The sequence below is a fragment of the Phaethon lepturus genome, unplaced genomic scaffold, assembly GCF_000687285.1.
Source record: "Phaethon lepturus isolate BGI_N335 unplaced genomic scaffold, ASM68728v1 scaffold2386, whole genome shotgun sequence".
NCBI classification, from domain to species: Eukaryota; Metazoa; Chordata; class Aves; order Phaethontiformes; family Phaethontidae; genus Phaethon; species Phaethon lepturus.
In genome coordinates this window covers 1-17,951 of record NW_010543872.1, presented here as the reverse complement: position 1 = coordinate 17,951, position 17,951 = coordinate 1, and the positions used below count along the sequence as shown (strand labels likewise).

The 17,951-nt window shown below is 38.0% G+C and overlaps 1 protein-coding gene across 1 annotated transcript; it reads right to left on the bottom strand.

Moving 5' to 3' along the window:
• Positions 1-540: 540 nt before the first annotated feature.
• Positions 541-15,713, bottom strand: SEPT2 (septin 2). Its single transcript, XM_010288460.1, has 11 exons — positions 15,674-15,713; positions 14,440-14,560; positions 11,111-11,197; positions 10,439-10,562; positions 7,663-7,797; positions 7,312-7,429; positions 5,723-5,824; positions 5,262-5,407; positions 4,516-4,599; positions 2,110-2,167; positions 541-645 (listed from the first exon to the last, which is right to left on the bottom strand). The coding sequence occupies exons 1-11, from the start codon at positions 15,680-15,682 to the stop codon at positions 541-543; spliced, it is 1,089 nt and encodes a 362-aa protein (XP_010286762.1). The 5' UTR covers positions 15,683-15,713.
• Between the last annotated feature and the right edge of the window lie 2,238 nt (positions 15,714-17,951).

The following is a 17,951-nucleotide window of genomic DNA, read 5'->3' as shown; positions in this document are numbered from 1 at the left end:
TAAAGCAAGCGCCAAGTCACATGCTGAACAAAAGGCATCTTTTCTGGTATAACACCACCGTAATTCAACTCCAGAACGTCTCCTTTAAGTCAGGGTGTAAAGTAGTCTAAAAACAAGACAGAAAATACAATTTAAGATCAGCTATCTTCTTACAGTTAGAAACCCAAAAAAACTGCACACATTTCAAAAGCCACAATGAAACAATGACTTCATCATGAGTCTGAGAATCAACTGTTTACAAAATTTCAAACACTCCTTCCATGATTCTTGCCAGCCATCTTGTTTCTTGACTTTCTGGAAAATTTGGGGAAAAAAAAAAAATATATATATACACACACACCCCCCCCACACTAATGTTTAGTTCAGCTCCAAGCCATTTCACTTCACAGACAGCAGTTAAAGCCTTAAAATTAAAATTAAGATTGAAACCTATGCAAACCCTTCTTGTAAACATTTTTCTAAAACTTAGTATCAACCACAATAATGAGTAGTTAAACGAAAAACCCCTTAAGTGGCTATTTGAACATCTTACCAAAGTCTTTATACATGGTGTCCATGAACTGCACTGCTATCTCCTTCTCCACTTTGCATCTGCATCTGCATCTGTGCCTGCATTCTCGCAATCATCTCCTGCATGCGACGAAGCTGGAAAAGCAACACAGAAGAATCCTTTAGCCTAATCTCACCTCAGAAGATGATTCTTTTCTGCCACTACACTATTAATTATTTATATTAAAGAGGGAACACATATCTGCATTATCTTTATCTGATAGGTAACAACGTCAGGTTATGGCATCTTCTGTTCTTCATCATCCATTAAAGAGGTTGGAAATTCACTGACTGAAATAAGCAGGCTTTATTATTGTAATTAGGGATAGCATCCATAAATGGATGTCTTTGCTTCTTCTGAACCCTTTTCATTTTTACCCTAGTTACCTTTTGGGACTTGGGTAGCCACAAAGGCCACTACTAGAAGACTTAAGCGTCTGTTTGTGCTGCGACAGACCAACAAGTCCATCTAAGCCTCCTCTCCAACACTGCAAATGCATGGAGCCTAACAGCTAAGTGCACAGACCCAGTATTTCCTGACATACGCTCTCAAATTCTAGAAGGCTTTCAATTCTGAACTTACTAAATCAAAAAATTCTCCCTTTTTGTTTAGGGAGCACATTCATGGAAAAAGTAAACCCTTCCAGTCTCTCAGCACTTTTGAGCTTATCTGCACTCCTGCTACGCACAAAATCCCATGCTAATGAGTTTCACAATTTACAGACTATCTTAAAAGTATCTTTTTTATTTGAAATCAAGCCACCTATTAATCTCATTAAGTGTGACCTGTTTCTTGTATAGTAGATTCCCATTTATCCTGCTGTCTGTGAGTACGTAAGCCCCTTACTCTATCCTTCCCCTCTGTCATCTACTTCCCAACAAGAACATTAACCTCATCTCCCCTGTACCTGCTTCAGATCTGCACTTCAGCCTTTCTGCCCACTTTTTGCTATTCACTGTACTTCTTCTAGTCTTGGCTATATCCTTTTCGGGTTAGGGGGACAATGGAAGCAGTTAGGGCTATGCATTATGGATTTATCATAGTAGCAGAATGAGAATTTCTGTTTTGTTCTTTATTCCTGACAATTCCTACCATTGTTTCCTCCTTTGCTGCAGAGCTGAACCGACTTTTTCCCAATCGGCAATTGCTAACTTTAGAACCTTTACTCATGTGAGGATGGCTCTCCCTCCCCACACAACGTGCATTACATCCACCACTGATCAGTACAATGGAATTTGGCATCTTAGCAGATTCCACTTGATCCAATAAATCAGTACCCTGAGATTCCTCTACACATCTTCGCATTCTGTTTTGTTAACTGCACCTTGAATTACTTAATATTAGCAAATTCTGTCTTTTCCTTTACAAATTATTTCCTTTACAAGTTCCCTGCTCATTGTAGGGGAGGTTGGACTGGATGACCTTTAAAGGTTCCTTCCAACCCAATCAATTCTATGATTCTATGAAATTACTAAGATCATATAAATCATTTGACCTAAAGTAGTAATACAAGAACAAAAATTCCCCCATCACAGGAGTATAGAGGACTGTCAACTTACTTCAGCTTCTTTTTCAAGCAGAATCTGATCTTTATTTACTTCTTCATCTTCTATTTTCCTAAAATAAGATGAATATTGGTCAGTAACATGCACACATTCAGGATTTTAAACTTCCACAGAATGTTTTGTTGACAAAATCAAGGCTGTTAGAACATATATGTCAGAGTTTCACAATACAAAAAAAATTGATCGAAACATGTTTCCCCACATAGCTGCAATTCATGTTTTTATATTATTTTTAAGATATCAATTTATACCTTACTCCTTCATAAAGTTATGCCCAGACATCAATTTATTCCTTCATAAAGTTATGCCTAGAATAAGTTAAAACTTCAAAAACCATTCTAGCTACAACTAAACATGACAGATCTGTGCATGTCGGTATCAGTAAAAACTGTTTCTGAATAGCATTCAAGTACCGCAGTTTACCTGAGCATAACATTATCTTAACTCATACCACACAGATACAGCAAATTCAGAAATACTGCAAAGAGATACTCAATTCTTCTCTTTCATTGGTGCAATAAATCAATACAACTATATCAAAATATAAGTTCAATGTAATGCTGGAGAAGATGTGAACAAAAATATGGAAGCAACATGTAAAATAACCAGTGCTCTAAGAAATTCTGTATCTGGAAACCTGGATACTTCCAGGCAGAACCTTCCTTACATGCAGTTCTAACCCATCTCTAACTTCATGAACCATGTTTGCTACCAAACATCTAAAAGGCTCATAACCAAAACCATAAAACTAACGCAACCACTTGTACATGTCTGGAATCCTTTCAACTGGAGGAACCCTTTATCCTCTGTTCCACTTAAATAATCAAACTTTTAAGTCTCTTCTAGTATAGTAATTTTTTTTTTTTTTGCAAGTCCAAAAAATTTCTTTTGTATAACTTGTTATAGTACAAACATTGACTACTCCCATCAAAATTAAGCAAATGCTTTCAATGAATATCTCAGCAAACTCTTGCTTAATTTGGACACTCCAGTTTTAGACTGAGAAACCAAGCATAAGAATATTTTTATGTACTATATTTTCAAGACTACCTACAACTTTGCTAAGAGATTTCTCCTAGGCCACGTTGCAACGGGGAAGATCTGCCACCAGATCTAATCAGACAAGTGCCATCAAAAGTGCAATGCAGACAAACTGATGCTTGCTAAAAGGTTAACAGAGAAATAGATTGTCAAAAAATCCTGTCCCCAAAAGCTTCTAAGAACATTAGTGAATACAGTCAACAGGCACTAATTGCCAAGCACTGCTGGTGTGGTAGGTGCAATTCTGAAACAAATTCACATACAAACTACCCTCACTTATAGTAAACGTAACTACATTCTGGCACCACTTCAAAAATGGGAAAACAAAGATCAATGGGCCACTTAACATCCTCTAAAAATTGGTAAACATTATTTTAACTCTAGATGACCTTAGGTTACATTACTTCTTAAGACCTTTGTACATACCTGTTGGATAACAGGCACCAGAACTTGACAAAAGTATTTTTTTTTTTTTAGCTTGAACTTCAGAAGACAGGATTCAAAAGTCAGGGGAGAAGAGCCTGTCATCTTGCCTGAAGGCAAAACTGGACTTGTAGGCTAATGCTACAGGCAGAGATAAACTCCTTTTCCTGAAAACTTGGCTAGGCATGTGACAAAACCCATGCCAACAGCATGGTGGAAAAAGCACTGCAAAATATACCAAACCCACTGAAATGTGCAATTATGAAACCCTCTAGTGGTTGAAATAAGAGAAGCAACTGAAAAATCTAAACCAGGAAACACCCAGTTTTCAGCAAGAAGTCACAAACTCAACTTCACATATCCTGGTATTTTAGTTAAAAATGGGATGTTCTGCCTGTGTCTCTTACCAGGAATGCTGTGCCCTATCCCCTACAGCTCAAAATAGGGTTGAAAGGTATTATCCCGTGACTCCTATGCAAATAAAATTATTTATTTATAACATGTTTAATAAAGCGTTGCAGAAGGACTTGTGTTTCTCTTTTTAAAGATGCAGTCCAAATATTCCAGTAGTTAATTCTAAACAAATCCCTTTTTTTAACATATCAGCACTGACCTAACTGCAGATTTTTTAAGAAAACATTTATCATAGACATCTGCCATGTTTACTTACCTTAAACATTCCTATCCAACTGTTTTCGAGCCTTAAAAAAAAGCAGAGATCTAACTATACACTTTTAATGTCACAACTGTCTCTTCATATTTATGTAATGCTTTTTCTTACACTCAGTGTCAGCTGGTTGACTGAACTTGGTGCTGACTGGAGCTACAGAGCTGTCCATGATCTACCAAATCCTAGCAATGAAATGGTAGGAGAGACAGAGTCCAAAAAATAAATGCAGAAGAGGAAGAAAGCACATGTAACCCTAAGATGACAACCTGCCGCCTCGTTTGAGCCTCTCAGAGCGGAAGTTCTCATAGTGCAGATCCTGGGTCACCTCCTGAAGATCTTGCATATGGGTGCTGGAAGAAGACAAATAGTTAAAAGATAAAACACACTTTTGTCACATCAACTTGCTTAACCAACTCTCAACATTCAGTATTGTATTGGGTCAAGGTGTTCAGCATGTACACCCATTTAACATGTTAATTTAAAAGCTAATTTAAGTTAAATCAGTGTAATAAAAGACACAAGGAAAGACCACCTCAGACCCTGAGGCAGCCCTGACATAAGCTGTCCTCCTGGGTGAGGCATTTGATGAAGCAGTGCCGGGCAGGGGAAGCAAAGCAGCAAAGCCTGAAAAAAATCAGAAGTGGACTTTTGAAGTCTACCCCTTGCAGATATACATCTACATATGGATATACTTAAATAAGCACAAGGTGTGAAGCAATCCTGAAGATCTGAATAGCAATACAACACTGTGTTCAACAAAAGAATTAGACAAAAGATTAGTTTCACAGAATAACTGAGTAATTCAGATTGGAAAGGACCTATGGAGCCTATGTGGTCCAAGCCCTGCCTAGGCATAGGCCAGCTAGGTCAAGGCTGCTCATGGTCTTTCTCCAGAGAAATTTTGAATGTCTCCAAGGATTTCACAACCGCTCCAAACCCCCATTACAATGTCTGAGTATCTTCCTGGTGATTGTTTTTTAAACCACCATTTAATTGGAATTTTCTAACTTACATTAACATGGTCCTCAGCTTCAGGAAGTCGTTATGTTCCGGATTCTCCACTTCAACTACACCCCACGGGTAGAGTCGACCTCTAACTTTTTTACCTTTGGCTTCAATGAGTTGGTTGGATCCCACTACACAAAATGGAATGCTGGCCTGAAAGCCAAAAATGCCAAAGTTACTAATAATGAACCAGAACAAACAACTCCATGAACAACTCTTGTTCTGCTCAGCACTGCATATTATGGCAATAAGTTCGTAATAATTTTAATTTGAAGGTGTGGAAAAAAAAAAAATCAAACAAGTCATTGTTACCACGATCTTCCAGATAGGGCAGCCTGGGCACAGACACAGTGACTCACTCAAAGTTTCATCGCAGGTCACCATATGTATCTTGTTCTAAAGCCATCTGAGCAGTCTGAAAAGATACCGTACATTATCCACACATGTAACCTATGAAGCAAGTCACACCTTCAGCAGTCTGGTCTGCTCTTTAAAATCTTCATCCTCATCTGATTCAGCATCAGGCAGGTGATAAATCTTGATGCCATGCTCTTCTATTTCATCCAGAATCTGAGATTTATAATATAAGAAATTAAGATAATATACATGTAAAGTCAGTACTTTTTAAATCTTAAGGTAAAATTACTTAATCAGTTACACACAATCTCTTGAGAAATTTGGGCCTATCTTAATGATCCAAATTACTTGGCAAGTATTTGTTATTAAACACCATATTTCTTTCCTGATATTCGACAACTACTTGACACAGACGTCCAGACAAACAACAGTGTTCAAATAAACACTGTCCTTTGTGGGTTACACAGAAGATATTGAGCTTTTTTTAAACTTTTGCCATCTGTTTTTTTAATTATAAAGCATTGACTCAGAAGTCATAATTGCTTTGAACAGCCTAAAACTCCTTCCTCTTGCCTCTAAATTACTATTTGGGGGGTAGGGGTGGGAGTGTTTAAAAACCTAATCGAGCTGCCGACACGACAAATACTTTTAGCAGGAATCCATTTGCCATAAACACAAATTTTGCTCTTGAAAAAAAAAATTTAAAATCTTTATTTCTGCAAAATTCTAGCACAATACATACATTCAAGTAAAGCATACTTCTCTATTTTTATTGCAAGCTGGGTAAAAGAACGGTAAGGATTTTCAGAATAACTGAAAAAATCCCAGATAAAGTTTTAAATATAACAGCTACAGGAATCCATTTGCCATAAACACAAATTTTGCTCTTGAAAAAAAAAATTTAAAATCTTTATTTCTGCAAAATTCTAGCACAATACATACATTCAAGTAAAGCATACTTCTCTATTTTTATTGCAAGCTGGGTAAAAGAACGGTAAGGATTTTCAGAATAACTGAAAAAATCCCAGATAAAGTTTTAAATATAACAGCTAAGATTGGATCAAATGTGCCTTCTGGCAAGTTAATACTAACACCTCTTTCTGAATGTCATAGTTGTTATTAACTCATGATTGTTTGTTGCATTTTTACACCCTCAGCAAATCCAGCATCAAGTCCTGCAAGGCTGAATGTGTTAAGGGGTCTTGCCTATGGAAGGAAGAACTGGAATGTATTAGAAAAGGATGACATAGGGGAAGAAAAACAACCCCAAAATCAGAAAAATCTCTGAAAATCCTGTTTTTCAATCTTCAGAATTCTGACTGGGTAAAAAAACATATGCACATTACAGATGCAGATACTGTCTCTGCTTTGGGACTGATTAAACAGGTAATGGAGCAACTACCATAAGCAAATGCATTTAAATATTTTCCCAAAGTTTCAAAATTCACTCATAATGTAAGTGTAAATATAGCCAATCTGCCATTTCACAGGCAACATTTTAAGGACAATTTCTCAGTTAAATACATAATAAAAGAATTTACAAGATACCAAACTACATATTAAATAACGTTACACTGTGCACAAGATTGTATTTTGCTTGGCTAGCACAGAGTGAGGTTGAAGAGAGTGCCCCTCTCTTCAGCAACCATGCTGCTATAACCAAAGTACAACAATTTTGTGCAAGCTAGGAAAATACTTACCCTTTTCTTTAGTCTTTCTCGCTCCTTCAGAGAAAGCGTATCAGCTTTTGCAATCACTGGTACAATATTTACTTTGTTGTGTATGGCCTTCATAAACTCAACATCCAGAGGCTTAAGGCTAAAATTAAAATATGGAAAAAGTTAAGTTTATTTCTAATCTAATTACCAATTTATTGTAACATCAATGTAGATCTCTTGCCTTACACAGAAAGAACACACCCAATTAATTCCAGCAGTTCTAGTACTGCCTTAAGTAATGGCAATCTGATTCTCAAAATTTAAGTCAACAGGCACAAACCAACTCCCTGAAGTAAAATCACTTAAAGAATAAAATGACGGAGAAACACCTACCCATGACCAAACGGTGAAATGAAATAGAAGCAGCAATGAACTCGGTTATCTATGATATGTCTTCTGTTCAAACCACTCTCATCATGCAGATATCGCTCAAACTGCTCATCAATGTAAGAGATTATGGTCTTAAAACTGTAAAACAAATATGGATTCAAGAAATCATGCTCATTCCCAAATGGTCAATAATTTTAGTGATGTTTCAAAGGTAATATTAAAACACCAAGACATCCTGCTGATGAACCAACCTGCTAATGCACAAAAATTAATTTACTGATGCTGCAAGACTGTAAGAGTAGAAGACCACATACCGTAAAATTTTACTTGAATTCCAGAATAACAAACTACTATGCATAGTTTTGGTTGGTTTTTTTTTTTAATTAAGATATACATACATTAACACACATCTTCTACAAGAAATTTCTCTTGGGTTAGTATTTCTCTTTTGACTGGAATTAATTACACATGCTCAAGATAATCCAAGCTTCTTGTTCCAAATTGATTTAAAATCATAGAATGGTTTGGGTTGGAATGGACCTTTAAAGATCATCTAGTCCAAACCCTGCTGACATGGGCAGGGACATCTTTCAGTAGGTCAGGTTGCTCAAAACCGTGTCCAATCTGACCATGAACACTTCCAGTGATGTTGCATCTACAACTTGTGTGGGCAATCTGTTCCAGTGTCTCACCACCATCACTGTAAAGATGGTGGTGATAACTTCTTCCTTATGTGCAACCTAAATCTACCCTCTTTAAGATCACTGCCCCTTGCCCTGTTACTACAGGCCCTGGTAATAGCTCTTGAAAGGCCTTAGTAAGGTCGCTCCGGAGCCTTCTCTTCTCTAGGCTGAACAACTGCAACGCTCTTAGCCTTCCCTCATAGCAGACGTGTTCCAGCCCTTGGTTCATTTTTGTGGCCCTCCTCTGGATCTGCTCTAAGAGGTCCATGTCTGTCTTGTGCTGGGGGCCCCAGAGCTGGATGCAGGTCTCACAAGAGCAGTGTAGAGGGGGAGAATCACCTCCCTTGACCTGCTGGCCACGCTTCTTTTGATGCAGCCCAGGATACAAATGGCTTTTGGGGATGCAAGCATACATTGCCAGCTCATATCCAATTTTTCAGCCACCAGTATCCCCAAATTCTTCTCTGCAGGGCTGCTCTCAACCCATTCAGCTCCCAGTCTGTATTGATATTAAGGATTTCCACAACCCATGTACGAGACCTTGCACTTGGCCTTGTTGAACTTCATGAGGTTTGCATGGGCCCACTCCCCAAGCCTACTGAGGTCCCTCCTCTGGATGGCATTCTTTCCGTCTAGTGATTCAACTGCACCACTCAGCTTGGTGTCACCTGCAAACTTGCTGAGGGCAGACTCAATTCCACTATGTCATTGATGAAGATATTAAATAGCATTGGTCCCAGTACAGAACATTGAGGGACACCCCTCGTTGCTGGTTTCCACTTACACTTTGAGCCATTGACTGTAAGTCTTTGGATGCGGCCATCCAGCCAATTCCTTATCCATCTAGCAGTCCGTCCATCAAACCCATATCTCTTCAATTCAGAGGCAAGAATGTTATGGGGGACCACATTAAAGGCCTTGCAGAAGTCCAGGTAGATGACATCAGTAGCTTTTCCTTTATCCACTCAACCACAGAAGGCCACCAGATTAGTGAGGCACGATTTGCCCTCAGTGAAGGGCATATTGGCTGTGTCTAATCACCCACCTGTCTTCTATATGTTTCAACATATCTTCCAGGAGGATCTGTTCCATGTTCTTGTCGGACATGGAGGTAAGGCTGACTGGCTGGTAGTTCCCAGAGTCTTCCTTCTTACCCTTTTTAAACATGGGCATGATGTTTCCCTTTTTCAAGTCTCTGGGGACTTTGCCTGACTGCCATGACTTTTGAAATATGGTGGAGAGTGGCTTGGCAACTACATCTGCGATAGATAACCCAACGACATGGGATGCATCTTGTCGGGTCCGATGGACTTATCAAGTACTTCAGGTGGTCTTGAACCACCTTGACTTACTATGGGAGGGGCTTCATTGAGATGTGGGAAGAGAGATTACCATTGAAAACTGATTGCCATTGATCTCAAGATTAGTTGTCAGTACTTACAATGAAAATTTCTCAAAAAATCCCAAACAATCAAACCCAAAGATGATGAAAATTCAGAATCTGAGAATGCTCAAATGAATGTAGACAAGATCAAAAGGTGGATCTTTACTTGCACTAAAGACTAGATGAATTACTTTCTCAAGTATTGTTGAATTTTTTGTATCCCAATTGTTCCATTTCTTTTTGACTATAAAAAACGTCAAGGTCACTGTTCACTTAAAACTCTTCCAAATTTAATAAAGCTAACTAAGAAAAATTACAAATCAAAGTATCTGTGTCATAAAATTTATTTCAACTTGTGTGGAAGTTACTGGTGCCTCTTACAAGACTGAACTTGTAACACTTAAGTTAAGCTTCCTCAAAATTAGAAAACATGCCCATGTCTCCAAAAATCACACCTCAAATTCAGCATTGTGCATAACACATCAAAAAAAGGGAAGATAATGACTTAACAGTATAATCACTTCGATTCACCTTTGGAATGGAAGTATTAAAGAGATAGTGTTGCAACATGGGCCATCCTACTTTGAACTACATATCATTATCAGTATAGCCCCACTTCAGTTATTTATTCACGCCCCACGCTGCCCTCAGGACAAATATGAAATGGATGTAAGTCTTCATACACAGATCAATATATATTCTGTGTACATACCAGTCTCGACAATTGATAGCATCCCCATATCCCGGTGTATCTACAACTGTCAGACGCAGTTTCACACCCCTCTCTTCAATCTCAACTGTTGAGGCTTCAATCTGCACAGTGCGTTCAATCTTCTCTAAAAGACAATAAACTTGATCTTTCAGAACAGAATTATAAGATTATGTCATTTTGAGATCTCTATAATGTAGAAACTAAGGTTTATTGTATGTCTTGGTTAACACAATAAAAAAGGGACAGGAGATTGAAGAAGAAAAGGAGGTGAAGTTCACATTCACAACCCAAAGCAAAGAAATTAAGTTGCAAGTCCCAGCAGGCATAAACAATGCATATGCTTGGAATTGCAATAGGTTAAAAATTAAAGAGTTTCTGATTGTTTTGTTGATTGTTTATCTTACTGTGACACAATGACATTTGTTTAAGCAAAAGAAGGGATCAACTTTCTAAATGCCAATATGAGTACACCCGAGGACTAAACGACAAAGACCCCCAATACATCCTGGGTACAGAGGGAACCAATTCTGTCAAACAGTTCAAGTATAAGGAAATACACTAGAAATTATTATAGCTAGAAATCACTACTGGCTGTTACTAAAATCCAAAGATAAAAGCATTCAACTCCAAAAATCATCGAGAGCAGAGGAACTAGAACAAAGGTGCATTTACCAGCAGCTCCTGGGATTATCCTTTCTGGGTAGAGATCTGTCAAGAAGAGGCTGTTTATTAATGTAGATTTTCCCAATCCCGATTCACCTGTGATTCAATATAAAGATAAATTCAACACATTTACAGAATTCATTTCAACTGTATCCAGACAGTTGAAACTGACTATACCTTTTTTCATGTTAAGTGGAAATCTTTTAATTGTGATTTAAAAATTTACAGCTTATAATTTTGCATTAGAAAAGCTTACACATGAAAGTTGAATAACAATTTATAATACACTTTCTCAGAGCTTTCACTGATGATTTGTAATTAAGCTGCTAGTTAAGTGGAGTTCTGATCAATTTAGACTTAAAATTTCCTATTTCATGTCTCCTGATTTTTTAAGGCATGCTTTTCTGCTACCACTCCAGAATGCGAAAGATCATACACAGTGAGAAGGTAGATCCTGCCTACGCTATATCATCAATTGAAGCAACAAAAAAGGCATTGCTGAACTTCTGCACACCCAGCCATCATAAAATGCACTTTATTTCTATTTTTTATGCTAATATGGCAAACAAGAAGGCAAAAGAAGAGGAGTATGACATGGCCACTGAGTGTAGGCACAGAGCAATTTTTTTATTGATGAAATGGGGAATTACCAAAGTGTACCATATATATATTTTTGTTCTATGGCTACTGACTGAGCCGCAAGGAAAGTTCAAAGGCAAACTAATTAGCTAAAGATCAGGATCTTAATCAGAACAAATGTTCACAGCATAAAAAAGAGCAACAACTCAAAGTGCTCAATACTTCAATTCACACAACAATTCCTTTTCTAGATTTTTTTTTTTTTATTTCAGGTGTTCATAGAATTAATTTAAAAAAAAATTAGATGTTAAAAATGATGGGCTGCATGATCCCTCTGAGTAACACACATTATTCTGCAATAAGAGTCTGCAAAAACGTCTGAACAAAAGCAAAAAAGAGATGGAATTATTTTTTAAATAAAGATTTGACCAGGAACTGCCAGTTTTTAACGCCATATAGAATGCATCTCTCAAGATCAGATTTTACCAGGGCAGCCTTCACTAGTGAAGGCTGAGAGTAACTCAACAATCTCGTGGCATCAGCAAAACCAAAAAAAGTGTGATTCTAACCAGTAGCATATTCCATACTTTCAGTCTGGGTAAATATTACATGTAAAACAAATCAGTTTTCATAGTCTCTGTCAAGAATTAATTAAAAGAGTAGTTATTCTAACTACTGGCCACAATACTTTAGTGACTCTCAAGTAAAGTAACTATTTGGATGAAGTCATAGCTTAATAATGAGAACGATCATGAAATTAATAAATACATGTTAATAAATACAAGTAGTTAGTATTTCTTTGGAAGAAACACCGCCAAGCAGCCAAATTGTTATAAATTCCAGCTCATATTTTCACAAAACACAACAAACAATAGCATAAAAAACAATGCAAAGAAGAAAAACCATTGATTAGGACTCTGTCAGTGCAGATAGCCTTTAAAGAAACATTCTCCTGCTCAGAAATTAGGAAGCATGGCAACTTAATGAAGTGTAACAGTTCAGTACAGGCATTGTGATACAGGCCACAAGAGAACATACTTAAACTTCATGTATATTTCAAGAGAAAGAATTCACATTCCAAACTGTTGAAATAATCAACTATTTAAAGCACAGTTTATTTTATCTTACACTGACTGCCTCCCTCTGCTAATGTATCTTAAAATATCACTCCAAATTTTCAATTAAATTACTTTTCTCCAAATTCTCTTCCTGTAGTTTTCATTTATCCCTTAGAACAGTGGCAGGCAACAACTGTAAAGTTAAATTTTACTCTGAGACATGGCTGGAGTTAATTGCCTTTCTGTTACTCTGACAACCATGTCATTTTCCCCCTATTTTCTACTTCACAAGAGGCTAGAAACAACTGTTTGGTCTATATAACTTTTCATAGCTTTCTGCCAGAACTGTTTCACACAGCACTATTTGCAATTAATCTCAAAGAGATCTGGAAATTAAGTTTAGCTGCAGCAGAGAAAGCACATCTTTTGTTTCTCAGAACTGTTCAGACTTTTAGGATCACTAACAGTAAATTCTGAGGAGTTACAGTAGATACCATAATGTGAAACATCTGCTTATGTTATGGCTTTACCTTTACATTTTATAGTATGTCCATTATGATATTATCCTAAGCAAATCCAATGAAAGGTACAGTAAACAACTATGATAAAGTTCTAGGAAGATAAAAATAAGGGCCAACTCTCCCCAACACCGAACTGCAAAAGACAGGAACAGGATAAAAGCAATGCTAGCGCTGTCATTTGGCAAAACTAATGAAAGGTTTGAGGATAGACTCTTTTCTGTAACTACTGGAATCCAAAACAATTAAGAACTTAAACACCTCCTATCATGTACCGCCTCACCTCTCCTTCTCATTTCCACTGTGATCTCTCTTGGACTAATCTAACACACAAATGGGATTTACTGCTTGTGACGCCAGGTAATAAAGAACCTAATTCTATTAGGGTACTTGTTGCAAAAGCCTATTTTAAAAGCGAGAATTAGAAAGTTCAAACACCAAAACTCAGAAGTTACAGCTCCCAAGCAGTGTGGCCAGGAGAGACATAGAAGACACCCAAGCCTGATTTGGGAACCTATTTAATTTGCAAAAATTAACACCGACTTCTGAGAGGGGGGGTATTTCTGCAGACACACTAGATTTCTCTTTCCATTCCAGTTACCAACACAGACTCTCAATGAAATATCAAATAGAATTAAACTTTAAATTATAACTGCTGACAGAAGATCAAGATCAATTGAAAAAGTAACAGCTCACATCAAAACCAACTACTCCAACTCTCATTCTTCTCTTAAAAGAGTATGTAGAAGGGGCGGAAAAACCAGAGTTCAGATTCTTTGGCGGTACAGAAGCATAAAGAACACTTTAAATACAAAAGTCTCCTTAATACTCTTCTCTTAATCAAAATACTATTCTCTTAATCAAAACATGCATTCCATTTTAAACAGAATGCTTGAATCCTGTAAGACAGAAGAGGCAGAGGGAAGTAATGATCACTGGAGTGCACAACAAGATTTCTTCACTTCACCCATGAACTTATTAATGTATTCAGACATGGTCTGTAGTGTGGAAAACAACTGCTGCATGAATTAATAAACTAGAAAAGAAAGTTAAATGCTACAGTACAGAAGAGCTTTATGATGCAAGCCGAAGCCTTACAGTAGTGGAACTAATATTCATTTTAATACCAAATTCCCTGTGAGCAAATACTAATTTTGAGAAAGACTACAAAACACTTCCTTACCAACCACCATAAGAGTAAATTCAAACCCCTTTTTCACAGACTTCCGGTGAACCTGATTGGGAAGGTTTGCAAATCCAACATAGCCAGGGGTTTCTGGATTGGTAAACTGAGCAGGCTGTTGCTAAAAATGAAATAAGACAATAATAAGCAACCACTCAAAACATACTTGTTTGTATAATTGCTTTCTTCAGTTATTTCAAATGGTTTGAACCTACATGACATACAGAGAGAAAACTACACAGGTGTTCCTACTATTCAATAGTTTCACAATGAAGTACAGAACAATTGCATTAACCTAGAGGTTTTTTTTTTAAAAAAAGCTTAATTTATTGAGCTATCCAGCCAAGATCACCTTAAGTAAAAAAGAAGCAAAACCCCAAACATTTACTTATTGACATGAAGTGTATTCACTAATCACACACTTTTTAAACAGTGTCTTCACACACATTTAAAATAAAACAGCTTGTGTCCAGTGTTCATGGACTTAAAAAGGTGACCATTACTAATCTGTTTTTAGTACACCCAAATGAAACCACTGAACAACTAGTGAAGTGATTGCCATCTGGAAGTCCTATTTAGAGATCTTTTTTTCAAGGATATGTGTGTGTGTGTAGAATTTACATGCCCACTGCTACAAATACTGCAGAAAAATCTTTACATATACTACTTTCCCTCTTCAAACACATTACTCAAGTACCCTTTATCATTCACTTCACTCCAGTAAGCTAACATGGATGTTCTAACCATCATACCAAATGCAGGGGACCAACAATTAGATGTGTCCCAGCACGTCGATAACATTTTAAGTTTCCACACTGATTATGAAGAATTTTACTGGAAGATCAGTTGACTCTATCACTAAATGAATAAATTAAATCTAAGAACATTCTTTTCTTAAATGATTCCAGCTCAAAACACAGTAGCAGAATGGAAGTTTCAATGAAAATGCACCAGGGAGCTTGCATGCAACTCCATGACCAAAATTCAACAGTATTAGTTAACTGCAGGGGTTTATACTTGTAGGAAACTACTTTAATGTATGTTTTACATCATTAATCTTTCAATAGTATGTCTTCGACATGTGAATTCTCTCTTATTTAGGACACATAAATTTAGCATATGCATCACCATCAAACACAATGCAAGTTACACGTTCTGCCCTTACAGATTAATATTTAAAAACAGAATATCTGTTTCACATTTTTACATTGGAAGACAGAAATGTTTTTCTTACCTTGGACATTTTTATGGAACGTCAGGAACAAATCTGGAAAAATAATAATGTTTTTCAGCTTATTAAAAATAGTACAAGGAAAAAAAAGAACAACAAACCAAAACACAAAGCAATATAAAATCCGCTGTTGCACACTAAATTAAAAAAGAAGCATTCTTGATTGGATGTCCAGATTTTGAAACAGTGTCAATTGCCTCACAGAGTACAAGTATGTGACTGTTCGGTATTAAAGAGGAGCAAAATTTTCAGCAACCATTGTTCCTATTAACATCATTGGACAATAAATTCAAGTAACATGAATGTGGGGTGCTAAAGGCACTAGATGTATGACAAACCATTTCGAAGCCTAAAAAGTTCACATCCTTTCCGGAAACTAACCAAACCAAACACACTGCACTTAAAGACATCTCACTATTTACAGGAAACAGTTTTTTCAAAGCTCAGAAAACCAACACATGTATTATTTTTTTTTTTAAGCCTCCTTCCCCTCAACATTTCCTTTCATGCTCAAGTGTTCCGTAAAGAGTTGAGAGCTTCAAAATGAAACATTTTCTCCTCCTCTTCTGTCCGCATGCTTGCAAACTCTGTCATTTTAACTTCTGTTGCCAAGATAAGATTTTCACATGCAGCCACATCACTTTGAAATACAAAGCAGGCAGGGGGGAAAAAAAAAAAGAAAAAATCTCTTATCTAACACCTCCATGCAAACAAAGTCTCTTGACAAAGAGAGACCCGCCAACAGAAGCGAACTTCTATCACGCTAACTTGCATGAGTTCAAGAGATCATAAAATTTACTATGGCAAAATAAAAATGTCTGCATATGCCATATCTTCAAGTGATGAGCACTGCAAGTTCACTTTCTAGTCCCTGCCCTCGCTTGCCCTCTAACCAAAAAGGTATCTGTTCCCACTCACAAAGCCCACACGCCATAGCCACCTCTTATCTACCTAGCTCACTCCCACTTTCATTCTACTGATTTGAAATTACCACTGTCCCTTTCCTCTGTCTTCCAAGCAGATTTTTGTCAGTGCGTTCAGCTTCATGTGGAATGACACCAAATTACCTCAACATACATCAGCCTGTTCCTCCCATTAAAAAGCCATCTTGACGTCAAAGCAAACTGCCAAGTGTCAGACAGACAGGAGCCCAACCTTTTTCGTGCTAGGCAGAAGGCAAAGTTGTTTTTTAAATTGGTGATGATTTCCGGCAGCTATGGCATTTGCTTCTGAAAGCTACTGCATATGTATACAAGTGCAACCTCCTTTAGGTTTATTAAGATGCAACTTTTTAGCTCACCATGATTACTTCTCTGTTAAGACTCACCAAGCTGCTTTTGCCGCCTCCAGTAAAGAAGAGGTCAGTTCTGAGGAGGGCTTTTTGATGGGGGAGACAGACTAAAGGTGCTAAACACCAATTTGGTGTCATTTCACATGAAGCTGAACTTGCTGACAAAAATCTGTCATCCTGGTTACACACACAGAATAAAAACTGGGCAACATGCTTCTCAAGTGAAATTTCATGTTAAAAATAAAAGCCAGTATCTGCAAATGTCTATGTTTCAGTCAATAAACTGGTCTATGACCTACAAAGCTGTCAACTACTGAAGGGGTAATCTGAGAGACTTCTATCATCGTGCAGGATTGCTCCGATAGAACTCTTCCAAGAGTGTTTCCTGTCGAGTGATGTCATTGATCCCTGCTTAACCATTCTCCATAAGAGATTTCCAATGCCAAGCAAAACTAGATCCTGCTAGAACACAGAAGAACATTCTTTTAATTCACGAGGCTTGTCTGTCACCCAGCTATTTCTCAGAGGCAGGCCAAGAGTGGAGGAAAGTTTCTCACAGCTACCAAGAATCGAAGGAAGGCTGCTTATGCAGACAGCTGCAGTTGCATTAGTTTTAAACAGACGGCCCAAGCCGATAAATCGCTGACGAAAAGATCGCTCCCACAGCATGCCCTTCGGGGCAGCGGCTGGGCGCTCCCACGCAGGCAGGAGCCGGCAGCCTCGCAGCAGTCCAGATTTTCCTCCGGAGCTGGTCGATCATGCTCCTTACCCTCCGCTTTCCACAGCCCGGCGGGGGGGTCCTACGAAAGCCTCCTCTGGAGCGCAGCGTGCAAGCGGCGCTGGAGCGACTACCTCAGCCCCTCCGCCCGAGGGAACCGCACCTCCGAGGCCCTCCCGCCGGCGGGTGCTTCAGGCGGCCCAGGCGACCCCATGCCCTGCGCTCGGCGGGGGGGAGAGAGCACTACCCGGCCCCTCCGGCACCCCCACGCA